At 35.8% G+C, this 26,934-nt stretch overlaps 1 protein-coding gene across 3 annotated transcripts in view; it reads right to left on the bottom strand.

Annotated features, from left to right (window-relative positions):
* Window positions 1–229: 229 nt before the first annotated feature.
* LOC110678333 (mucin-5AC) overlaps window positions 230–26,934 on the bottom strand; it is a 161,405-nt gene continuing 134,700 nt past the window's right edge. For 2 of the 3 annotated variants that reach the window (XM_021851072.1, XM_021851071.1), the window contains 4 exons: window positions 9,777–9,820; window positions 9,410–9,691; window positions 2,990–5,099; window positions 230–2,935 (listed from right to left, as the gene is read on the bottom strand). In XM_021851072.1, coding sequence (XP_021706764.1) covers window positions 1,326–2,935; window positions 2,990–5,099; window positions 9,410–9,691; window positions 9,777–9,820 — 4,046 coding nt within the window. In that variant the 3' untranslated portion in view covers window positions 230–1,325. Of the gene's footprint in view, window positions 2,936–2,989; window positions 5,100–5,364; window positions 5,490–9,409; window positions 9,692–9,776; window positions 9,821–26,934 lie in introns of those variants that run through there. The other variant, XM_021851073.1, reaches the window with a different exon arrangement.

Genomic DNA, 26,934 nt, shown 5'->3' with positions numbered 1-26,934 from the left:
GCACAGGGCTCGCAGTGGGTACACTGGCTACACTGGCTACCTTGGTGAAAATCAAGAGTACAAAAGAATTATAGCGAAGCACGCAGCCTTATGTTAAAGGGTGGAATGTTCTCATTGGAACCCCAAATTTACTGTCAGTTCCATTCCAATCAAACAAGATACCTGTCAAATGATATTTAAGGCACGCTAAGAACTAGCTCGTGTAAAAGTTACTACTGTTCTTATCAGCTTTTTTTTTATCGTGCAGCACATTTTCTGTATAAATGAATTCTGAACGATTTATTACACCAATTTTTCATTCAGTGAGATTTACATTTGGTACCCCAATTTGTGTGAACTCACACAGTTTAAGCGTGTTTTTGAACATTAACGTCGCTCGTTTCGCAAAGTTATGAGCTGCTCTATTTTCAAAGTTATCTGATTTCGTCTTTTTATATTTCAATACTATTACTGGTTGTATACTAGCAGCCCCTTACGGTATCAGTAAAGCTCCAAAATGATAACGGTTAAAAAGAACTGAACAAACAAAAACTAGTTTCACTTTTAAAGGATGATCACTCAGTGTTAGATATCAGAAACAAAAAAACACGATAAGTGTGCCTGCTGTCTAGTTAATATAGGCCTTTTCATCTGACATGTCCGTGTATACATTTGTTTATATCGGTGGAGGTCCGGTGCATACACAGGACTGTAATTGCCATAGAAGAACTGTCGAAGAGCTTCCAAGACAAATGGTTTGAAACTACCCGTGACAAGGCCTATGCTGTGTTCAGAAAGTAAGGATAGTTTGATTTGCCGTGATCGCTAATTTTTGAAGACACGAGCAAAAACCGCAGTTTGCGGATTTATGAAGAGACAGGCAATATATTGTATCAGGAGTATGAACTATCTGTCTTCCTGTGACTTCCAGGTGACTATAAATGTTCTCTAGAGGGCCAAAAGCCATACGTTACAAGTTCAAGTACATTTCTGAGGCATATGAATTCCAAATTACAACTTCTATACATTTTTATCCTACTTTTAAAACATCTATTACTATGCACCTGTTATGGACACATATTGACGACCTCTCCGATCTCCAGTCAGTAACGAACCCCGTTTAAGCTTCTCGCAACACGTTTTATCATTAATCTACTAAACCTAACAAAATAAATATGGCTCAGGCATTTTTAACGACGAGTATGCGCTGCGTTACATTTATCAACAAGAATTTGAACATTTCGGACAACTATACGTCTCGTGTTAAATAGGATATACATGCTCCGCACTCATTAACTTGCATGCATTGTGAAGTCATGACACATCATTATGGTTTCCCTTGCCATTTAACCCCATCGAGACGCTAGCGAATACAGTGATCTGAGTAGTTCTAGTGCCCTGGTGTCCGAATGGTGATGAAAACTGTTCCGGTTGGACTCCGCTACGTATTCTGCAGCGGTGCCTAGACTCTTCTGCTTTCTACTACTGCTTGTAGGGGACTCCCTGAGGGCAGCGCTTCTCTTAGGTGTGGTTGGTTCAGCCGATGTGCGCGTTGTGGTGGATATTGTGGAAGGTATCGTCGTTGTAGGGATTTCTGTAGTTGTTATTGCGTTTGTTGTAGTTTCATAGTCAAACGTAGTAGTTGGAATACTCGTTGTGGTATACTGTTCAGGAAATAGGCTGATTGCTGAAGTAGTTGTTTCAGAGTCGTCGCCAAATCGATTTTCGAAATACCTGGTCGAGGATTCGGTTGATAAATCTAGAATTGTTGACTTAGTTTCTTCATAGCCTTGGGTCGTAGTTTCGAAGCTGCCTCTGCTATCCAGGTCAAGTTCAGCGGTGGTGCCAGTAAGTCTTTCAAATTGTGAATTTCTGTAGGTTGTTATTGGTGTTGCAATTGTGGTAGTTGTAGTTGGAGGTTTTGTACTCTTCACTCGTTTGCTTGATCGTGACTTAATAATTCGGATTTCACTACTATCATCCTCTTGGCTGTCCATGCTGATCAGTGCATTGAGTAGTGCTTTTCTAGAATCTTCTACCGTCTTGTTGTAATCATCATCGCACGTTTGAATGAGCAGAAGGATTAACCGACGAACCGATTTATTTGTGTCGGCAGTTTTCATCACATTCATTAAATGGTCCGCTTCACTTTCGTTTAGGTCGCCAAACATTTGATTGGCCTTCCGCTGCATTGTTTCCATCAGTTCATTTTCGTTTGATTCTTCTTCGCTTACTTTCTTGCTCTTTCCTCGTCGTGAGGCAACTGCTCCTGCTTTCACGGGTGTTGTCAATACTGTAGGTGTTGTCGATGCTACATATGCGTGAGTGGATTTCTTTTGATTTCTCGGCAGATAAGTGTGAGCGTTCAAAACAGTAGTTTTGCCTGCATTTGCTTCTTCTTCCTCTGAATCCATCAAACCATCGTTAATTGTAAGAGGGTCTAAGAAAACTGTGTAGGATAGGGTAGTTTTTTCGTTTGTAGTTATCTTACCAATATCTGGGATCGATGGGGTGGAAATATCGCTGGAAATGGTAGTAGCTTCGAAATTTTCTCCCTTGAATTGCTTCGTAATGTAATGACCTTTAAGCGTACTTGGCGCGACAGTTGTGGTTGGAATATCCATGGTAGTGGCTGTTAGTTTGCCGTTCTCTTGTAAGGCTTTGTCCAGGTTGAGGAAGCTGTAAATGGTTTTAGGCTTTTTATTGCCTCCGATAGAATTACGACTAGCTACAATCGATTGACTTTGCGCCCTTTGCAGTTGTTCATCATCTTCCAGGATGTCATCGCGATCTGGTGGCAGGAAAATTTTACTGGGTTCCTGGCCAAGGGAATTTGATTTACCGTGACGAGGTGGTTGTAGCTCATAATGAACTGTCGGTGCGGAATCCGTGGTTGTAGTTAGAGTTGCCAGTTCATCTCCCCATCTAAGCGGCACAGCTTGTTTATCTGAAAGAGCTGTTGGATATGTATCGGTTATTGGAGTGCTATTTGCAGGTTTAACATCCTTACCATATGGTGTTGGGGTTGATTTTCTATCGTATCCACCTTGTGACGGAAAATAGCTCGCATTGTCAATTTTTTCGTCAAAGTCTTCAAGGCTCTCAACAGCTTTATAAGTTGGCGGTTTCAAGGTTCCTAGTTCCTCGTTTACTTCATCGGCTAAATCGTTCTTTTTTTCATCTTTGGTTGGCTTGAGGGTTTTTGACTGTCTTTCTCTATACGCAGATGCAGTTTTTTCGAGCTCTTCGGTTATGAGATTAGAAGCAGGTGTCTTCTTTGCACCATCAGCCGCCTTTGGAAGACCTGCTGTAGGAACGGCATTTGTCGTAGAAGGAATTTCTGTGGTTGTTTCTGATGCACCGATTGTGGTTTCTCGTTTGACTGTCGTTGGTAGGGTTACGTCTGAGAAATCCAAAACTTCTAGATCTTCCGTCAGTGCCGCTCGTGGAGCGGGAGTTATTTGGCTGCGAGGAGAGAAATAAGAAGCTTCCTCAGCCGATATGTCGTCATTCTTGCCATGCTTCGCCTGATCGATCTGGTTGGAGACAATAAGCTGTGGAGGAGCTTTGGGTCTTATTTCCGACAAAATACGACGGAATGTGTCAGGATCTTGCAAATAAGCAGACAAAGCGTGGGTGAATACTTGTGCAAGCTCACGGATCTGAGGTGAAGCAGATGTTCCGAAAATAGGGTGCCTCGAATACTGTCCTTCCAAATCGTTCCCAGAGTCGTCTGAGAAACGTGTTTCAAATTCCAGACTTTCAGTAGTTGTGCTGGGAGTTTTTGTGTGGAAGAGTTGCTGATACCTCTCGATTGTTTTTTGACTCAATAATGATGCACTCACCGATGGTCTGTTTTCTTCCATTTGAAACTTTTCAGTTTGTATCCGTATTTCAACTGGACTCATTGTAGTCGTAGCATTGATTTCTGAATCATCGGCGAAATAGAGGGCTAATGAGTGCAGCGCGTTTGGCCCTGACGACGGGGGCACTTCTACGCCTGGACGATTTTCTACCACAGGCTCTGATATTTCAAGCTCTTGTAACGTCTTCATCATTTCCATTGCGTGTTCAGCTGCTCCTGAAACTGTTGCGGACGTTGGGGCGAAAGGAGTAGTTTGCTCAGTTGAAGATGCTCTATTTGTTATGGTCGGAATAGTGGGAGTATAAAACGGTTTGTCTTTCGTTTTTGTACTGGGCTTTCTGGCAGTGGTATATGCTGGGAAGTTCAGATTTTCTTGAGTTGGAATGGGTGGGGATGGCTTTGAGCTTTTGAGGTCTACTGTAATCGATGGTTTACGTTCTGTTTTCTGATTCAAGGTACTGGTTTGGTGAGTGGTACTTCCTCGACTTGTGGTGGATGCTGTAGTAGCTCTTAGCGTTTGTTGTTTCATGGTGGTGGACGTCACGGTTATTGGTACTTCAGTAGCTCTTGTGATAAATGGCTTTGCATCAAATGTAAACGTATTTTTCTGACCGAATTGTTGACCTAAATTGTTCTCTAAAATTTTGCCTGTTCGCGATGATGTCGCTAAGGGCTTGTCGTTTTTATCCAAAACCTTGATTGGTTTATCGTAATTGTATCCTTCTTGTTTTGCATTACTACCATCGAATAATTTGTCAGGAGTTGGATAGCTGTATCCGTTTAGAGCTTTTCCACCTCGTACAAATGATGCTGTTTCGTCTGCAGTTTGTGTTTCTTCAGAACTGGCTTTTTCAGCTCTGGAAACTTTATTGCTTCTACGAACGTTGTTTCGTTTCAGAGAGATGTCTTCAAAATCTATGCTTTCGTCGGATTCTTCTACACTTGTATCCATACGTCTGTTGAATGCTAGCGCATCTAGATTCGGCCCTAAGGGCCCATTAAGAATTGCATGTTTTCGTTGCACGTTGAGTGAAAACTGCTCGGGAGATTTGATCGGCTGCGGAATCGGATGCTTGCTCTGAATTCTTGCCCGCTGTGCTTGTGTGAGCATTTCCGAACTCTCGGCATAGTGGTTCGGAGCGGCAGCGCAATCCACCTTGAACCACCAGTCGCAGATCAAATCCAACTGTCGAAAAATGGTACCGTTTGGACACAAAAACGATATCTTTTTGCCTTCATCACATATATGGAAGACCTAAAATAAACAAGTGACAATTATTATGTAATTAGAGTAGAAAAAAAATGAATGTAAATAGCATGGAGTTTGTCCGAATTTATCTATTCAGTTTTTATAGCGTAATGTTGACATTTTGTGCGATCAAAAAAAAATCAAGCCGATGTTTCTTATTAACACTGAACCTCATACAGATTTTGGAAAAAGTTTTCATTTTCAAGAAATAAGATTAGTGATTTGATGCATTTTTCTGAATTCCATTGCACTATCAATTAGATATCTTTACCAGTAATAAAAGTAGTAGTAATAGAACGAGTCTGTGTACTGAGCATGAAGGGCAACTGCAGCTCGGAAGAATAGACGCCTAGATAAGGCCTACGGAGAGTACCCTAAACAAGATAGTCAACAACCCCCCCGCGAAGTGACAGATAACGCAATTTTCACGTACCTACTTTCAACGTAAACAATAGGGCCATCCACCGCTGCCGGCACAATTTTTCACTATGGCAGATCGGAATTTTGTTTCGTTGTTGACGGGTGCAAAACAACGAATGGAATGAAATGAAATAAGGGCGAGTCTGATATTTTCGTCTGCCAATGGAAATAAATTTAATGATATCACCAAGTTTAACCACCAAATGAACTTAAGAGCGTACCAATTCGTTCGGTGAAAAGATTAAATGACGTGTTAGTACTTTGTTTTGCGGAAAAGTAATCTATAAGAAATTACTTACAATACAGCCTAACTGATTTGGGGATCGCTTTTATGCCCTCAAAAGAAAGCGCTGGCCGTAACATAAAATAAAATAAAATATAGTGGGCCTCGTGGCCGTGCAGTTAGTGTCGTTAGGCATTTAAGCGCATCGTGTCATTGTATGTTGGCTCGATTCCCGCTTCAGCCATTGAAACTTTTCGTCAGGAATATTCCTCAACTGTGCCACTGGAGCATCCAGTGTCCATTGTCTAGTGTTAAGTTACATTCCGTGCAGCTAAATGGCTGAAGACGGTGTCCTTATCTTTTTATTCGAGATCGAATCAAGTCGAAAAGTGATATTTTTTTATTTGCAGTTTTTGTCTATGCGGATGTGTCAATCATATGTGAGAAAAGTGTTCTATTTTTCTCATACTCACCACCAGAGGTCTAAGTTTCAATCAAATAAGTCTATGAACTAATATACGATGACGTCATGCTGCAACTTTCAGCGTGAAGAAAACCTTTACTGCGGGCGATGTATACAGAAAAATAAACGATTTCGTTGCACATTCATCCACGAATTCATCCGGTGAACATTCGTGTTGGCATGGATGTCATTTTATGTAAACATATTTAGATCGGAAAAAATCGACAAGAAAAGAAGACCGTGGGTAAGTCCATTGGATGAACTATCCAGCTTCTTAAGAGCGATAATGGCCGCTAAAAGTTAGCTTACTTTCTGGTAGGGATCCAACATATTGACGTTTGGCTTTGGTCCGGTCAATAGGCCTTTTCGCATGACAGGTCTATGCATTTGTTTACATCGGTGGAGGACCGGTGCATACACGAGGCTGTCATTTTCATAGAAGAACTGTCAAAGAGCTTCCCGATCAGCTGTTTTGGAACGTCATGAGAATAGGCCTATTGACTTGTCCACCGGTGTGATAAATTCACTCGGTTAAAGAATTTTGACACTTTAGCGGGTCACGTAGATGCTTCCCACTAGAGTGCCTGTAAACAAGAGTGACGTCTTGTTCCAGCTTTGACAGGTCTCCTGCTCGATTGGAACGCGGATTTGTATGGAATTGACAGTTCGCCGTTGTTCCAATTTTGAAATTGACGCCACTCTTATTTAAATCCACTCTGCTTCCCACGTGTTTCGGTCAAGTGTCAAAATTATTGGACTGAGTAAATTTAGTGAACCGGTGGATAAGTCCATATCAAGCGACCCAAGTCAAACGTCAGATCACTAGATCCTTTTTTGTAAAAGTGGGCTAATTTTTGGTGATATGAGCGTTCGTAAAAGCGGGATACTTCATTCAATAAGCTTATCTGATTGAAACTTAGACATCTGGTGGTGAGTATGAGAAAAAAATTGTTCAAATCCGCAAAAGAAAATGTACTGCGAATTGATATGATCTCAGATTGATTTTAAGCTTATAACTACAGTCAATTTCCCATAAATTAATGATTATCGTAAATATCTAAAGGATGATTCAAATATTACGTAACGAAGAAATTTGCCAATTTAAATCCTCTCCCTCCCTGAAATAACAGGTTTTATATGGAAAATTTCAATTTATTGTATGGACCGAAACACTTCAAAATATCCCTTACCTCCCCTTGTCGTGTTACGTAATATTTGAACGATCCCCAACAAATTTGTCTTGCTTTGAATTGCCAAGTGGTCAAAAAATAATTTCGTAAACAAAGGAATGGTTACTATAAGCAACTTACAGCATGCGGACCACATCACACCACTATTCAAAACTCGCTCGTGGGCCATACAAAATCTTCCCGATGACCGTACAAATCCTTTAAGAGAATCGCTATTTGGTGATCACTCGTTTATAATGATGTTCCAAATGCCAAACAAAATATGTTAAACTTTTTTATGTCCATCAAGCATAATTCTAGTTTACGCCCTATTTTGAGCACACTCCATAATTTCATTGAGTTTGACAGTACCACGGACCAAAATTTTTCGGTACATTGACGTTGTACTGCAGCTGTCATGATGCTCCCGGGTTGATAGTCAACGACGAAAATGCTCATTTTGAGGAAGAAAACCGCCAGCAGCTAGACGAGCAATTTTGAAGATTCAACGATCATGGAGATGTCAACAGCTCGTTGGGGCCTTTCCATGTAGTTGTCCACGTAACAGTGCGAGATGTGATTGGCATGGGCCAACGATAAAGACAAAACAACTGGTTCGATAAAGTTTGCCAGAGAGTGACAGCCGTTAAAAATACCGCTGAAAGTTGCAAGCCAGTAGCCGGTACTCGGCGAAAGCATATTGACCGCGGAAAGAAATGAAAACAGTATGGAGGAAACGTGATAGTTGAAGCACAGACAAACACACGTAACACTTAGAGCAAATCTAAAGCAAAATCATAGTCACGAGGACATGTACGCCCAATGCTAAAATTAGTGTGTTTGGCCGACAGGCCAACAGATAGCGGTAATGTGTAAACGTCAAACGCGAACAAAAACGATGCGAGCGCTGCGGGTGGTGGATTGGCCACCTACTATATTTTTGAATCGACCGTTAAAAAGGCGGTCGATGGACAATGTTGAGAGTGTGACGTCTGTTTGTCTGTGGTTGAAGCATACGATAGCATGAATCGATACAAAGAGGGTTGACACATGTCCACTTTCTGGTCTTGCTCATAATTTTCGAGTATACGGGTAATTTGCTGCTAGTGCTAGTTTCCACCAATTGAACATAGCGTAATAAGACTATAAGTGAGCTTAAACGCTGTGAAGTTATAGAGAAGGATGAGATTACAGTCGAGCTTGTTATGCGCAGAAATGAACTGCTTTACCAATCAATTCATCGAGTACCTACTTCTGAAGGAATGAGAGGGCCCAGAAATTACTTTTGTTCTAGGTTTTGCTGAAAGCCGGATGAGCTTAACAGACTGAAAGCCATGATATAGAACGCAATCATCACTGTCGTATCCCAGGTAAAGGAAATGCCATTCGGTTGGTTGGATCTCCTCATACGCACAGACTTGAATGCGCCAATTACAGAAGGATTACCCTGCCGAATACGGCGCTCAAAATACTGTCGCGCATCCTGTTTAACAGAATTAGACCGTTTTAGATTCGTAGGCGAATACCAGGCTTTTTTCCATAAGATCAAATCAACAAAGGACCAGATGTTCAGCATTCAAATGAGCTTGCATATCAGAAGCATATATTGCAAACTCACCTTTGCTTCTGTTAGCTGATCTCAAGGCAGCATATGATTCAGTGAATAATATGTAGCTTCGTAAAAAAATGTTTGAGCATGGTTTTCGTGCGAAACAAATTAGGCTGATACGTGCATTGCCAGACCGTTCGTACCAGTGTCCGAATTGCAGACGAAGTGATGATCTCATTTGTGACTTCAGATTGATGCAAGAAGATGCACTTTCAATTTTACTGTTAAACATTGCACTCGAATGGCAATCAGGCTATGTAACAATTTGAATACAACATTGAGAGCTAACGAACGAAAGTAATCAAATCAACCATTTGTCCATACATTCCAAAACGTTTCCAGAATTTCAGTCTGAAATTGATTGAAGACAATAGATACAATTTCATCACCTTACCTGCATGAGATCAATTGCATACAACCACTGTAAAATACCTGACATTTTGTGTCCAGATCTGCAAAATATCCATTTCCATACTGTCGACAGTTAAAGTTTGTGTTGGGTATGCCGGTTAGGACTGGAAAATCAATTCCAGAGCGACCGACCACACCCTGGTAGTTTTCGACATCGATATTTCCGGTATCGGCGATGAGCCGTTTCTGAAATCTCTTGCTTTGTTGTTCTCCCCGTCCGACGTTTCTGCCATCATCTGCATATTCCTGAAATTGTGTTGCCCCTGTTCGAGCTGCCAGTACACGTGCTGGTGTGGCGATTCGCTAGCAAGTATGGAAAATGGAAATCAATTAGTAGCCAGATGAGTATTACTAAAGTACGATAATCGAATATGAGCTACTTCCTTACCACAGAGCACTGGTACAAGGGGATGTGACAGGTTATAAGTATACCTGTAAAGGCAGAAAAATAATACATATTAGTTATGAACTTGGTATGAAAAATATTATTGATGAAAATTGTGAATCTCAGATTGTTACTTGATATTACGAGCAGAAACTTATTACTACATGTTGTTGGGCAGATCGGACAAAAAACAGGTATAAAACGAGATGTACAACGGAACGTTTTTATTTGTAGCGATTCGATTTGCACAAGAGTCGAGTCAAAGAACGAGAATGAAAAAGGAAACGGAAATACAAAGAATATCAAAAACAAAGTTCATGGGTCGTTCTCTCTTGATGTTGTTGTCGTGTGACACTATAGCGGCAGGTGGTGGGAATTCTAACACTTCTCCTCACCAAGTGCCGCTACCTTCCCTGTAGACAATCCAAGCAATCGGGATAACTGCTTAACCTTCGTCGTTCCTAGTGGCTTTGTCTGTAGGTCTGCCGCCATTGCAATGGCAATGCATTGGTTCGGTGGAGCAGTAAAATAGAAATATTAGTAGTAGAACGTTAGTAGCGCTGATGTCACACAACTGATTTTAATTATTATTAAATTTAATTATGGTTTTTCATTGTTTGTTCAATGCCTTGTTGTTGTTTATGTTTTTATAATTGATTTGACACTTTGATGCCCGGTACTCAGGCTGTCAATTCGAGGCAAACTAGATGTTGGTGATAATGATAATCTTCGAGCTGTTTAGTACCTATAAGTAGATGAAAAAACCGAATTTAGTACTATACCATTTAATTCCACTAGAGTTTGTATCCTTTGACAGATACGCGTATTTCGACCTCAACTGTAAGGCCGTCTTCAGTGTCGTGTACTAGACTCGACTTGAAGAAAACCATCGTATGCACACATTATATATTAACACTAGGTATAAACGTATTTCCCTACCCATTATTATTTTTTAACTTAAAATTTATGAGCTTTAGGTACATTCCATCCCTCTTTTGTTTGTACCTTTCAGCATTTAAAGTTTCAACAAAAGAGGGATGGAATGTACCTAAAGCTCATAAATTTTAAGTTATAAAATAATAATGGGTAGGGAAATACGTTTATACCTAGTGTTAATATATAATGTGTGCATACGATGGTTTTCTTCAAGTCGAGTCTAGTACACGACACTGAAGACGGCCTTACAGTTGAGGTCGAAATACGCGTATCTGTCAAAGGATACAAACTCTAGTGGAATTAAATGGTATAGTACTAAATTCGGTTTTTTCATCTACTTAGATGTTGGTAACACGAACAGCAGCGACATTAGCATTCTTAGGTTAATGCTTCTACTAGCAGTAATCAAGCCTGATTATTTTCAGGTCGCCCTTCTCACGAACGTATCTTTCCTTCGTCTCTATATTGCTGTTTGCGTTTGACGTGCAAATCTTCCTTAACCTTTACGTTACCAGCCTCCGACAAGGCATTTTCAAGCAGCTGTCATTTCGTCAATTTCCATCCGATTTTTTTGAAACTACCCTCATTTTACTTTAAAAAGGTTTCAGCTATTTGTCATAAATGGACAATTCTGTATTCGGAACCATGCCGGAGATATTCCGAGTTGTACTGGGGTCACGAGGGTGCCAAATGCGTGAAATGTGATTATTTTTTATTTATTTCAGCTACAACATTAAAGTTGTTATGTGAAACGTGAGATAATGGTCGATTGTCATCATTTCAACATAATTTGAAAAAGTAGACCGGTCCGGAATATCGTAGTCGGTTCCGCCATGGCCAGTTTGGGGACATTTCCGTTTCATGTGCAAAACATACCGTGCGACGTCTTATTTTTTATTTTTTTATTTATTTATTTATTCATTTAAATTAGTAACTTAAGACTTCCGGTCTTATATATGTTACATTGTTTATATTGCAGAAGCAGTGCCACATTTCTAATAATTTTTAATATTGATGCTTTGTTGGATAACATATTATTACTTCTTACAATTAAATCTATTATTTCTTTAATTAAAGTGCTCATGTATCTCGTTCTGAATCTCATTCTTGACAACTCATTTGTCAGTTCATTGGGAAGGGAGTTCCAAAAGGCAACACCTCTGACAAAAAAGGAATTTCCGTATTTAGAAGTACGATGCCGTGGAAGAATTATTTTTTTAGATCGATAATTTCTACATAAAGTTAACTTCCTGTATAAGTAACCAGGTTGCTCTGTGATTATAAGGTTATGAAGCTGAAGGCAACATCTTAATTTGTCAAAATTTCCAAAGAACATCCATTCAGTACCGATTGCAAATGTGAAACAGGGTCAAATATGTTCAAATTAAAGATGTATCTTATGCAAGAATTTAAGGCTACTCTTAATTTGTTTCTCGTATTCCAAGATGCTTGCATCAACAAAAAATCGCAATTTATTAAAAAAAGGGAATATTAAACTTTTGAATAATTTAAGCTTTATATTTGACGACAGAAAATGTCCTGATAGTCTTAAAATTCTCAATTTGGAAAAAAAATTACCGCATTGTTGTAGAATGTAGTCATCCCATTCAAAGTTATTTCTTAATCTTCATGAATTCGGGAGAACATGTCAATAAAGGTAAAATAAACTAAATTTCAATAGATTTGGCCACTCCAGAGCTCCTGACACAGGTTCCGCCAGGGCCTCTTTGAGGACATTTCCTTTTTTTGTCGGAAACATACCGTGCGACGTATCGATCTTCATAAATTCGAGAGAACTTGTCAATAAAAAAAGAAAAACCCCGGTAAAAACAGATGTGGCCACTCCAGATCTCCTGACACAGGTTCCACGAGGGCCTCTTTGGGGACATATCCATTTTATGTCCAAAACATACTGTGCGACGTCTCAATCTTCTTGAATTTGGGAGAACATGTCAATAAAGGAAGAATAAACTAAATATACATAGATGTGGCCGCTCCACAGCACCTGGCACAGGTTCCGCCAGGGCCTGTTTGAGGACATTTCCGTTTTTTGTCGGAAACATAACGTGCGACGTATCAATCTTCGTGAATTCGAGAGAACTTGTCGATAAAAGAAGAATAATCTGGGTACAAACAGATGTGGCCACTCCAGATCTCCAGGCACAGGTTCCCCGAGGGCTTCTTGGGGAACATTTCCATTTTATGTCCAAAAACATACCGTGCGACATCTCAATCTTAATGAATTTTAAATAACTTGTCAATAAATGAAAAATAACACGGTAATAAAAGATTTGGCCACTCCAGAGCTTCTGGCACAGGTTCCATAAGGGCTTCTTCGGGGATAGTAGCGCCATGGATTATGAAGTATATTTTTCATGTTTTAAAAATACGTGAAAAATTAAGAGATGTTTTCGTGAACCAGAAATAATTAATTTTTGATTCAACTTAGGTTACAGAACCATATTACAAACGTACCGTTTTGTCTCAAATTCCGAACAGACTCATATTCCGAACACTCGGTTTTTGTATGGCGATTTGGTTGAAATGTTTCGCTGAAATATGTCACCAAATAACAAGGAAATGGCAGTCAATTGCAATTCAATTTTAACGTCTCGAATACAATTTATACCGCAGGAGTAGTGATGATTCTCTAGTTTGAGACCAGTAGAACAAGCTCAGATAAATTTATTTGCGAAATTTTGCATTTGATAACGATTTATTCGTGCTGTTCGGAATTTGAATCAAGGTGTTCGGAATATGAGACAGAATGAACACAGTGTTCGGCATTTGAATCAAAATGTTGTTCCATACTTTTACGTAAAAACAATACTAAAACTAATTCAATCAACATTATTATTGATACACTCAACAGCCAACAGTTAGGCTTTGCGAAGAAATTAATATTCACACAAATATCAGCCAATTTATGCCAATCAGATGCATTTGAAGTCACTGTTGGCCTTAAGTGTTCGGAATATGAGTCAAAACGGTATATCTATAACTTCCGGTACATTTTAGAGCGTTAATTGACATCTAGGAGCCAGTAGTGATGTGAGTAATGAGGATGAAAATATTCTCATTTCATAACTACATCATTATTTGAAGTACGTTTTTGAATATGTTCTTAATCACATTCAATGAAACTTCTGCCGTCAAATGATTATATTTGAGTAGGAAATTAAACCTGTGAAGGTTTTAGCTGCAAATATTTGCAAATAAGTTTTTATCAAAAGAGGCAATGATAAAAATATTCATAGTATTTATCACATACCAATGTGTTTGTAACTAACATGGAATGAATGTTGATTATAATGAATTTTTTACTGTAACTACTACAACTCGATATGAATACACTTGCAACATTTTATATTGATTTAATAAGTATTTTCAGTGAGTGCGCTGAGGCAATTAATTCTTTATTAATTATTTATGGTATAACAGCATGACATGACTTCCCAAAGTGTTCGGAGGAATGATATGAAAAAAATAATATAATAAGCTTTTTATACACACAAACACGTCGGAGCACTTAACTAACAGTTTAGTAGAATATTTTTTAAAATGGAATTGCTCGTTCGCTAGCCATTTCGTGACATACAAACACCACTCCATTTTTATTTATATAGATACACACCTTCGGCACTTAGAAAAATGTCGGCTTTTTATATCCACACACCAAATATACGCTTATGAGCTTGTAAGGCAACTCATAGCATGGAATCTTCTTAAATTGAAAAATAATAATCCTGATATATTGCTTCCAATGTATACATTTTCTGGTCCTTTTTAATGAGATAAATATTTTAGTTAATCTTGGATACGGGAAGATAAATAATTGCAAAGTCGACAATATGCGCATATAAGCATGTAAATAATAGCACCTATGTGGTATGCTTTCCGCATCATTAATACGATTTTTTTAAAGTGATATCAATGACGAAAACAACCTCAACGGTGTCTCAGCAGCCAGAAATAATAAAATTGGTGATTTATAATGGTATTTGTCATCGGATATTGAGTGAAATGATTTATGACCGCTTCGTAGAACAAATGGAGTATTCTTCTCTATCCGAACAGATAACCTTCGGCAGCTGGCCGAACAGATTCTGCAGCATCCTCGAGTACTCAAAGATTTTCCCAGCGGCCTCCGATTTGTTCATCAGCAAGGAAATGACACAATACTGGATGTAATCATCCACCATCCTCATCAGGTAGTGGTTCCCACGAGGCGTTGACACTTCCAAAGGTTCACATTGATAGAGGTAAGCCAATAAATTTTCGAAAAAAGCCAATAAATTTTCATAATAATTGATAGAGGTAAGAGAAGGAAATTGTATTATATACCCAGACAGTGAATAAACGAGAGGTGCTGACTAGCCTGGGACACGATTGTATGAAAAATTTAGATTCTCGCTCCAGTCCACTTTTTGGATTGCGTTTTGTCCTCTATAAAAATTCTGAACACAGATCTCGATAGATATTTCTACGATGAACAACATTGCCGAAGACCGCAAAGCAATCCGATGCTTGTGAAAAAAGTTATTAGGCATAGACTATTCGTTAATTTGGCCCGATTCTGTTATTATTATTATTCCTTTACGCGTTAATCAACGTCGTCTTGCCATGAGGTTTTCATTGAATAACTTTTTTCACAAGTGTCGGTTTGTTTCGCGGTCTTCGGCAATATTCTTCATCGTAAAAATACCTATCGAGGTCTGTGATCAGAATTTTTATAGCGGTCAATGGGCGACCTCTGGCGATTTTTCTTTGCAAAAGTAAGTTTTTCCATAGTAGGGGAACTGGGGGTAATATGCCCATAGGGAGCAAAACGCGCCACCCTCGATTTGGTCAAACGGTGTGGTTTAGAATATTTTTTTTTCACCCTAGGTTATAGAAAATGGATAAAAATGCTTCTCTTAATATACTCTTATGTGTTTTTCTCAAGAAAATAATAAAAAACGTATAAAAACGTTTTTCGCTATTTTCGTTGCAATTTTGTGTGACCTTCAAGGTCAAATTTTAGGTCGATAAATAATAAAATTTTTGAAACTATCGCCGAGAGCCAACTTGTGCACTGTCATAGTTTGTATAACATGCAAAAAATATGTTGAATTTGTCCTTCAAAAGCTTATTGAAGGACCTAAACTTTAATCAACTCGTGGGGCAAAACGCCCACCCCTACTTCGCCAACAGTCGTATTTTTAATGTAATTTTAATATTATTTCAATGTAATTTTAATGTCATTTTTATGTAATTTTAATGCAATTTGAATGTTATTTTAGTGTAAGTTTAATGTAATTTTAATGTTGTATCAATGTTATTTTAATATTATTTCAAAGTTTTAATGTAATTTTAATGTTATATCAATGGAATTTCAATGTAATTTTAATGTAATTTTAATGTAATTTTAATGTAATTTTAATGTTATTTTAATGTAATTTTAATATAATTTTGATGTACTTTTAATGTAATTTTCATGTAATTTTCATGTAATTTTAATGTAATTTCAATGTTATTTAAATGTAATTTTAATGTAATTATAGTGTAATTTTAAAGCAATTTTAATGTATTTTTTTAATCTTCATGTAATTTTAATGTAATTTTAATATTATTTCAATGTAATTTTAATCTAGTTTTAATGTAGTTTTGATGTTAGTTGAATGTAATTTTAATGTTATTTTAATGTAATTTTAATATTATTTCAATGTAGTTTCAATGTAATTTTGATGTAATTTAATGTAATTTTAATGTAATTTTAATGTGATTTTAATGTAATATAAATGTGATTTAAATGCAATTTTAATGTAAATTTAATGTAATTTTAATGTAATTTTAATGTAATTTTAATGTAATTTTAATGTATCTTTAATGTAATTTTAATAATGTAATTTTAATGCTATATTAATGTAATTTTAATGTAATTTTAATGCAATTTTAAAGTACAGTTAACTCTCCCTTACTCGGTATTCTGTATCTCGATATCGAGTTAGAGAACCATTGTAAAATTTGGTTTTCATGGCTAACTCGATGGATCGCAGTTTCACTGGTTTTGTGTTCTACGATACCTCCCTAACTCGATTGCCCCTTCAATATCGAGTTATGGAGAGTAATTTCTATGTAATTTTAATGTCATATTAATGTAATGTTGAAGTAGTTTGATGTAATATTAATGTAATTTTGTAATTTAATGTTATCTTAATGTAATTTAATGTTATCTTAATGTAAATTTAAAGTTTAAAATGTAATTTTAATTTCATATTAATGTAATTTGAATTTAATTTTAATGTAATTTAGTTTTTTTTTAATTTTCAACGATATTGCTCCAAATCGCACCAACTGATCGAGGTCCCGTACGCGCTTATTTGATTCTAAATGGTCGCAATGTTCGCAACGTTTTATGAAGCCTTTTAATTTTATGAGTCAACTAGAATTCCAACCTCTTAGGCAATCAAGTGATATGACCAGCCCACTTGAGTATGCCGGTAGATGATAAAAATCATTTTTCTATAGATATGAAACAACTCGTTTGAACAAAGCACAAGTATTAAATGAAAGCAACAAAAAGTATATGACTGACACAGAGTTTCTATCATAAATTTCGCCTCGTTTCTTCAGCTCACTGTTCTTTTTATTGTGGCATTACAAGCGTTGTGTATGTAAAAACTTATCACATCAATAGAAGCAAGCCTAGCAAAAGGTCGTGTCTCTTAACTTTTTATGGAATGTCATAAAATAAATTGCATACTTCAAGTAAATTCGTATTTAAATAAATGTCAGAAGTGTCAACCTATAATCCATTACTTTAAAAATAGCTAGATAAATAAATGACCCAATCCCCATATGCCATTTATAGCACCACCATGTCAATTGAAATACAGCCTTAACTACACGTTATTCTCAATAATCCAAGTACCACTATCCCGCTTATTTGCCCTTTTGGTTTAACAGGGTTGTTATACGGCTAATATAGTGCATGTCAGCTCTATAAAACCCCTATATTAGCACAGAGGGCGAATCAAAGTGCTGTTTGGTTACTTGGGAAGGTCTTTTCACGAGACGTTTCATATCAGCTGATTTTGAAGCACTTTGACAGTTCTTCTATGGAGATGACATTTCCATCCTGGTGAGATCCTGGGGATCTCTAGCTGGGTCTAGGAGTTTTCCAACTGGATTCTGAAGATTCCTTTGTTCTTAAGGTGGGTCTCTGAGAATTTTCAGCGAATTCTTAAGGATACAGAGCGAAATCTGATTATTCTTATTGAACAGAAGAAACCCCTTCTTGAGGATTCTGAACAGATTTCTCAACAGCGGAATATGGAGTTTGCTAGTGGTAATATGGAAACTCGTTTTTTTTTTTTCCATCGGTGACTTGAGTATAGTTAATATTATGTTACGAAAAATATCAAACTATCATTTTTTGTATAGTTTCAACTATATTCAGTTATCTGATATGAGACAGCCAATGCAAGAAACATAATTTTGAAGATTCAAATTACCGAATACTGTCTGTGTTCAATAAATTAGAAAAAAAAATTAAATCACGTTTCTAATAATATGTTCTATATTTCCGTAATCTTACACTTCTTTGGTGAATAGAACAGTTCTTGAACAAAGGTCACTTATGCGTGTTTTGTTTTTACATGGCTGATGTATACAAATGGTACACATACGGCTTATAAAACTCATTGAAGATACTTCAGCAATAAAAAATGTGTGGAACGTCTGTCACAATGAATATGACGGGTCTATAAGTTTAAAGCATGACCCTATCCTATGGAAATCGGCTTCAAAGTGGACCATTAGAAATTGTGGCCAAAATTTGGTTCCATAAAGATGATGTTGTTAATACTTTCAAATGATATTCTTGATATTAAAAACAGGGGTTCCGATTTTAGCACGGTTCCGTTTTTGGCAACTGAAAATTTCGAGTTTGTTGCAAAAAAGGAAATCCCACTGTAATTTTGTTAAAATATGATGTATTTTAAAAGTTATTTTGTTGTAATTTTAAAGTTTAAAGTAATTTTAATGTAATTTTTAAGTTATTTTGTTATTAATGTAATTTTGATGTAATTCCAATGTAATTTTATTTTGATGTTATGTAATTTCATTGTAATTTTAATAAATATATTTCTTCATACCTCAATTGATCGATATCTTTATGAGGATTGAGATGGGGAAAAGCCATTTTGCATGAACTGTAGTCCAATCAAATGGGCGCAAAACACCATATTAAAATGTAATTTTGATGTAACATTAATGTTTTTTTGAATTATTTTGAGATAAATTATATGTAATTTTGATGTAATGTAATATTAATGTAATTTCAATATAATTTTAATGCACTTTAAATGTAATTTTAATGTTATTTCAACGTAATTTTAGTGTACTTTTTCAATGTAATATTAACGTATTTCAATAATTTCAATGTAATATTAACGTAATTTTGATGTTATCTTGATGTAATTCTAAAGTTATTTTAATCTCATTCTCATTTAATTTTGATGTAATTTTTAAGTAATTTTGAAATTATTTTGATGATGATAATTTAATGTTATTTTTATGTTATTTCAATGTAATTTTATATTAATTTTTATGTTGTTTTTTAAAGTAATTTTAATGTTATTTTAATGTAGTTTATATGTTATTTTGATGATATGTAGTTTTGATGTAAATTACATGTAATTTTAATAATATTGTAATGATTTGTAATTTTCATGTAATTTTAATATAATTTTAATGTTATTTTAATCTAATTTTAATGATATTTTGATGTACTTTTGATGTAATATAAATGTAATTTCTAAGTAATATCAATGTAATTTTGATGTAATATTAATGTAATTTTAATGTACTCCCTATCAATGTAAGAAAGAGCAAACACATCACCATAGTCTTATCCACTGGTGTACTAAACTGACTCGGTCGAAGTATTTTGACACTAGAGCGGGTCCAGATCACGTGGGGATCAAATGGTAGCGTGCCCTGCTCAAGTGTCACTTTTTTCAGACCGAGTGAATTTAGTGCACCGGTGGATTAGACCATATCGCGTCAGAGACGTCCCTACGCTACGAATCATCGTATTTCGTTAACCTTCTAATAACCCAAATTTTTATTTTCGATCAAAATATCATTTTTCGTTATCTAAAATCATTCTAAACACGTTCTGGGCAATGATTTATTTTTATTTGCAAGTTTATGAATTTTGGTTTTTAATATTTATAATTTTTATTTTTAGCATCCCTATCCTTTTCCATGTTTTCTTAAAGCCTCTTCTGATTACTGATTTTTGGCGATAATAGAAATTCAAATTTTTATGATACTTTTGAAAATATCACATTTTTATTGTTTTTCTGGAGTATATCTTATTTTCAGTGGAACTAACGGAAAAACAGGTTTGAAATTATTTCAATACCATCAGGCTCTTCTTCTGTGATAGGTTGATTGTAGAAAAATATTAAAGATACGATTTTTTGTATTACATGATAAATTAACCCCAGGCATTTGTAGGTTATATAAGAATACAAATTTTCAAACACTTTTAAAAAATACAAAAAAGTTTCAAAAGTCATAAAAAAACTTCCCTCATATGCGTGTTATGAGCCAAGGTTTAAGCCAAAAATAAAATCATATTGATTTCCGAGCTACGAAAAAATACACAAAATTGCAAAGTGTACCCCGTTTTAAGGCGGGGTTAGGTATTTGAGGGTTAACCCCTCTACCGGCAGCTTCATTTTTTACCGCTAAAAAAATATTCCAATCGCTATAGCTTTTTTGTTTCTCGATATTTTGCACCATTTTTTCACAAGCTTTTAAAAAACTCTTCTAGTTGTAGAATATGTGTCGATATTAATAATTGGTCATCTGGATCCGGAGATGTTCCAAAACTCCTTTGGGGACCGACGCGTAGCCATAACCTACGTAAATATCTCAGGCTACAATTTTTTTATCGTATTCGGATATTCACTCCTCGAAATGATACATTAATGAGAGTATGTTGTGATAAAATGAAGCAATTTGGTGCAGCCGGCTTTGAATAATGAGCATTTATGTTTCTGGTACCACCCTGAACAAATAAAGATCTTGAAAATTCTAAAAAACCTCATATCGTAATTTTAACATTTCTCCAAAAACACTGAACCGATTTGTACGATTTTTTCAGGGTAGCTCCTTGTTACCTGGCATTGTAAAATACACATTTTATTTTTTTGATAAATTTATCAGAAACAAAATAGCCTCCAAAGATATTTTACATGGAGAATGTCGGTCTCCCAAGGAATATCGGAATATCTTCTAAACTAGATCACCAACAATCAATATCGACATGGATTCTTAAACAAGAAGAGTTTTTTGAGGTCTTGTGAAAAAATGGTGCAAAAATACTGAGAAAGAAAAAAGTTATCGCGGTTTGAATATTTTTTTAGCGGTAAAAAATGAAGCTGCCGGTAGAGGGGTTAATGCAGTGCTTCCCTACTTTTTTGACTTTCGCCCCCCAATATGAAATCGCCCCCCCTGATCTGTTTTCGAAATATTTGTATTAGACGCTCTACTTTGTTAAAACTCAGACCAATTTATTACCATAATTAATCAAAGATTGGTTAATTTATCAAGTTTACTCATGTGAACATGTTAAACATATGTGTTTTGAAATGTAAATTAATCATATCATATTCATTGATATATTTTCTTGAATTTCAATAAACGACCTTTTTTATAATGATGTATTGGTAAGTAATTCATAACAGCAAACAACCAATCAACCTACTGCTACTGCCCCAGTTTTCACTGCACTAAATAAATTTGGCTGACTTTCTAAAATTCGAAACTTATTAATTTGATTGATTAAATTGTAAAAACAAATGTTAGAAGTTTTGTGAAATACACGTTTAACTATTTTATAAACTCCAAAACTTAAAAGAGAATATTGGTAAATCCAAAAAACCTTCAATAGTTAACTGCAATGTTAGAACGTTTTTTTTTGTGTTTAGATTTTTTTTCTCATAACCTGGAGGTTTTTATCCGTTAATGCTTGGAATCTATTTTTAGATGCATGATTAACGTCTTCAGTAATTATTAGTTCCAACGTTGGCACCTGATTTTTATTAACCAAATTTTCTGATTTTATTTAATAGTTTGTGCTATATGTAAGTAACAAGTTGCCTGTGAGGACTCGGATGTCAATAATCATAACACTAGCTGCTCAATTCCAAAGCTATTTTATAAATAAAAACTCAATTTATTGAATTTAGATATTTGAACCAATATCCAAAAATGTTTAATAACTGAATGAAATTGATCAATTTAAAAACACTTTCAAACTATCTCTGACTGCAAATGTTTTGGGAAAATTTCAGTTACCAATTTAAAATTCATAGCGAGTTTCAACACTTATGCTTAAAAAACTGTATACTTTACAAACATATTTCGTCTTTGACAATGTGTGTCGAAGTTTTGTCTATCTTGATTTTATAAGAAAATGTTAAAAGGTACAAACAAAAAGAGGGAAAGATTTAGATGTGGAATCTTTAGACTATTAGAGTATAATATCCTATTGAACTGAGTCTCGTTGTTTTCAGTTTCCCCCACTTTCGCCCCTTTGTCAGTATTTTCGCCCCTTTGTCAGTATTTTCGCCCCCTTAATTCCATTTTACAAATTTTCGCCCCTCTGGACCTGAAAATCGCCCCCAGGGGGGCGAATTCGCCCACTTTGGGAATCACTGGGTTAATGGAATGTCACTCGAATACCATGACCTCACAGTTATGGATCAAATAGTGTGGAGTTCAACCTATAAAATTCAATGAAACGACATGGAAAACGTAAAACTATAATTTAAAAGCACGAATTGAATTGTTTCAAATTGGATTGTTTTGAGTGCAATATTTACATAGGATTGCATATAAATTAAAAATTGTATCGGTTTCTGAAAACCATATTATGGATCAATTTTCATATTATGGATCAAATTGTGACATATTACGGATCAGTGCGCAAAATCAAGAGATTTTTAACTCAATGCATCTGTATTCCATGATTTGGCGAAAGTTATCAATATGTCACATATTACTGCAAAAAATAGCAGTGTTAGAGCTGGAAACAAGGGTAAAATGCCATTTTTGTTGTGATACTGCTTTGTAGTAAGTGAGACATGTACTGTTTTCGCTCCACACCAAGTTTCCCACCCATTTTTGTCTGCTAAAAAATGAAATTTACAAACCTTGTTGTTTTATTAGTTTAATCCTTAGTGCTATTGTCTGAAAATGTCGAATCCAATGCTTAAAATGGCAGAAATCTACATTATTTGGAAGTGATCCATAACCGTGGTAAACAATCATTTCCTGGTCCATATTATGGATCACTAGTTAGAAGTGCTAATGTTCGATATTTGGAATCAACATTCGAGAAAAATGTTTTCCAAAGATAAATTCATACTAAACCGAAACGAACGAGCATGTTTATAGTATAACATTTGAATTTTACCTACTTTGGGGGCTTATGAATGCTGACGGCACTTCTTTCAGAAAACGACCTTATAATGATAGCTGTGTGGTATCAACTAAACATTTGTCAAATACACCGTTATTTAGCGGTTGAATGTTGTGCTTAACATTACAAATGGTAGAAGACAAATAGTATAACATGGGAAAAATATGTTTGACGTCAACGTTCATGTTTTGAGCGAGTTATCCGATGTAGAACGCCAAAGTGATCCGTCACTGTGGGTGATCCGTAACTGTGTGGGCATGGTATATATTCGAGATACGTGAGCTGGGTGTAATCGTTCACAGACGCTTGAACTTCAGTCTACACGTTGACATGGTTGTACAAAAACGGCAAGGTTGTCTGGGTTCGTGATGAGGATGTTCAGAAACTTCAACCAACTTAATCATATGATACCACTTTTCAACTGTATCGTACGCCCAATTTTAGAATACCGTTTTGATTCATATTACGGACACTTAAGGCTTCAGTGAACTTCAACTAATCGAAACTTATATGAATTGAATCGTTCCCTATACAACTTAAGTGTAATCAGGCCTTGCAAACACTTAAATTTCGAATGCTGGGTGAAGATTTGGATTCCACAGCTTTAATTCACTTTAATCAACAAATATGTTCGGCCTCTTCATGATTTTTATTCCGGACACAACCACACTTTTGCTTCATATTCCGGACACATTGATTCGAATTCCGGACAGCTCATGAAAAACACAATTAGAATAGTCGAATCATTAACTAAATGCACTAAATGCAGTTGAACATTGTAAATTTTCATGGATTGCTATGTAAAATGTTTATAAAAATCATCTTTCAAATTGGGAACTTTTTGCCGGCCCATTTTGAAACATTTCGAGTGAAATCTTTCCCATACAAAGTAGAGTGTCCGGAATTTGAAGCTGTCCGGGATTCGAATCAAAACGGTACTGTTCACCAAGGATGGAAATCTAGTGATCATGACAAAATCCATGATGCATCGCGGTTCCCGAGGAGGAACAAATAACTCCCCAATAACTTATGCATACCATATTTTATTCAGTTGTCAATACCTCATTTTGGTATTATAATGGTATTGGAAAAAAATGTTTAAAACAATTAAAAATACTTCATTTTGGTATTCGATAGGTATTAAGGACTGCTGGAGGTATTGAAAAATCACCTTTATATGAAAATCCATCAAGTATTATTTAGGTATTACAATACCTGATCTAATTATCAGCTTGGTATTTGTAGAATATGCAGAAGGTGTTATATGAGGTATTTTACCTCTTATGCAGGGCTCATTCATACCTCATTCAGGTTGTAAGTATTGGAAATTATCTGGTATGGAATACCTCAATTTGGTATTCAGTAGTTATTTTCTTCTGCTCGGGTTGTCTTTATCGTGCGATCATAGCAACAACGATTAACCTTTTGTCGTTAAGTGATCACAACAAACTCCGCACGCCGAATAATGCATCGTTATGAATGTGAGCTAGCGATTAATCGTTCGCGAGTCAAAGTTTTATTATTTTGAGGATTTGCCTTTGTACATGCTATTTATGATTCTAAAATCATTTGCACATGGTCTGCGCGAAAAATAATAGCGCGAATACGGCATGATTCGAGTTGATCGCAACTTGTAACAACATCCGACAAACTCTTTGTCCCACGACAAACGATGCATCGGATGCTTCATGTATCGGTAAAACGCACGTGTAGTGAAGTGCTCAAATCATGCTGCTGCAAGAGCGACGGCCCTCTTAGACTGTTCAAATACCGTGTTGTTTGTCGCTAGAGACGATTTTTTTCCATCCTTGCTGTTCACCATCATGGTGTACCGTAATCCGGGATAACATTGATCATTTTTTTGAGTTTTTCTTAAATTTTTCATTTCACAATACAAATGTTACAAGTTTTATATTTTTAAAACAAGTACTGGCATCCATCGCTCCTAAATATATACTTTATTTTGTTTTTTGAAAGATTTCAACATGTTTAAATAAATGTTTTAAGTGAATTTTTGATTCAGCTGATATGGGGTAACTTGATTACCTAAGTAAACAACGTTAGGTAATATTGGAAATATCTTTACTTACTAAAATCATGGCCCCTGAAGCCGAATATGAAGACCAAACTCTTACAAGTCATTTACTTTTTGAGTTATTTCAAAATTAAAAACACCTTGAACCGCGGAATATGCCTAAAAGTAGGCAATTTCCTAAGGAAATTCTACATTATGAATTGTAACTAGTTAATGTTGCCTAGTTGAATAAACTTATAAACATTTGACAACGGAATCGTTTTTGTCTGCAGAACTTATGTGAGACATTATTTTTTGGTACCGTGAGGGCCCCTAACTCTGCGCAGCTCCTAACTCTGCGCACTTTTACCAAAATCTGGTAAATCATTTAAATTTTTGTTTTAAATTTGATATCCATATATTGATACAATAGTAATAAAAAAGTACGTGAAGAATTTTCTTGACAAATTTTCGTTTATTACTTTAATAAAAAAAAAGCTTTAAAAATATTGAAAAACGTCCAAATTGACTGCCCGTTAGCAAAAATGCTAAGGGAGTACCTCATCACTTAAGTCATTTGAATCAAGTTAAAGAGAATATATTTCAGATTTTTAGTATGTAGGCACTAGTTTATTTATCGAGCAATCATCACTGGTAAAGTGCACCTTATTTTCTCTTCATTTTCTTATTCTTCTTAAGTGCGCATAGTAAGGAACCATTTTTCAACTATGTCCCTTACTATGCGCAGCAGTTATAAAACGTTATTTTCAACATACAATCAACCCTCCAGAGGTCGATATTGAAGGGAACCATCGACTTGTCGACACCATCGAGATATGGAATGGAAATGTTTTGGTAAATTGTTTAAGGGGATCATCATAGTAAGGGAAGATTAAAAAATGACGTCCAACATATTTTAAGGATTCCTACACTCCGTCCCCTCAATCCCCTGTCGCGATTTTAACAGTACCTAATGGATGCATTGTCACATTTTCGTAGACTCCTCCTTCCCTGAACGATGGACGTAATTTTTGGATGCTCCCTAACCATGCAATAGAATAATTTTGATTTTTTGTATAGTTTCATGAGTCAATATCGAGTAATGGAACATCGAGGTTTAATCGTATTTCTGAAATATGAATCGTTCATTAATAACGTCATGCCTATACAAGGCGGCGATACTTGTCGATTGAGTGATGAACAATACATTAAGCATGGATATACCCTCTCGCTTAAACTATTCTTCGTATTTAGTAGGAATGTTCGGGTTTCACATATAACAAATCAGAACCAGGTTCTTATTAATTTTATTCAAACTCGGACCCGAACCGAATAAAAGAAAATTTGGTTTTTATATTTTCTAGTGAAAATTCATAAACAGTCAAAGCTAATTTTCCTTTTCACGCCAAGAAAGAATGCAAAAAAGATGTAGTTTGTACCCTTTTTGTATGTTGCTTTGGATTTTAGAAAACTAAGTTAATTACATGTTTTGGAAATCATATGATGATTTCGATTATTTTGAGAGTTCCACTTAATGGCATTCAGTAACAGTAATTATCATGGATTGAATTAAAGATAAAATTCACTTCACTTAATAAACTTCTATGTTAGAGACATTCCACGCTCCACTGGGGACGTAAAGCCGTATAAAGCAAGAAAATTAAGATTAATTCAGAGTTTGAATGCTAGTAATGCTTTTAGCAAAATACTTCAACTGTTATAAATAATGT

Source organism: Aedes aegypti, chromosome 3, assembly GCF_002204515.2.
Source record: "Aedes aegypti strain LVP_AGWG chromosome 3, AaegL5.0 Primary Assembly, whole genome shotgun sequence".
NCBI classification, from domain to species: Eukaryota; Metazoa; Arthropoda; class Insecta; order Diptera; family Culicidae; genus Aedes; species Aedes aegypti.
This window is presented reverse-complemented; position numbering and strand designations above follow the sequence as displayed.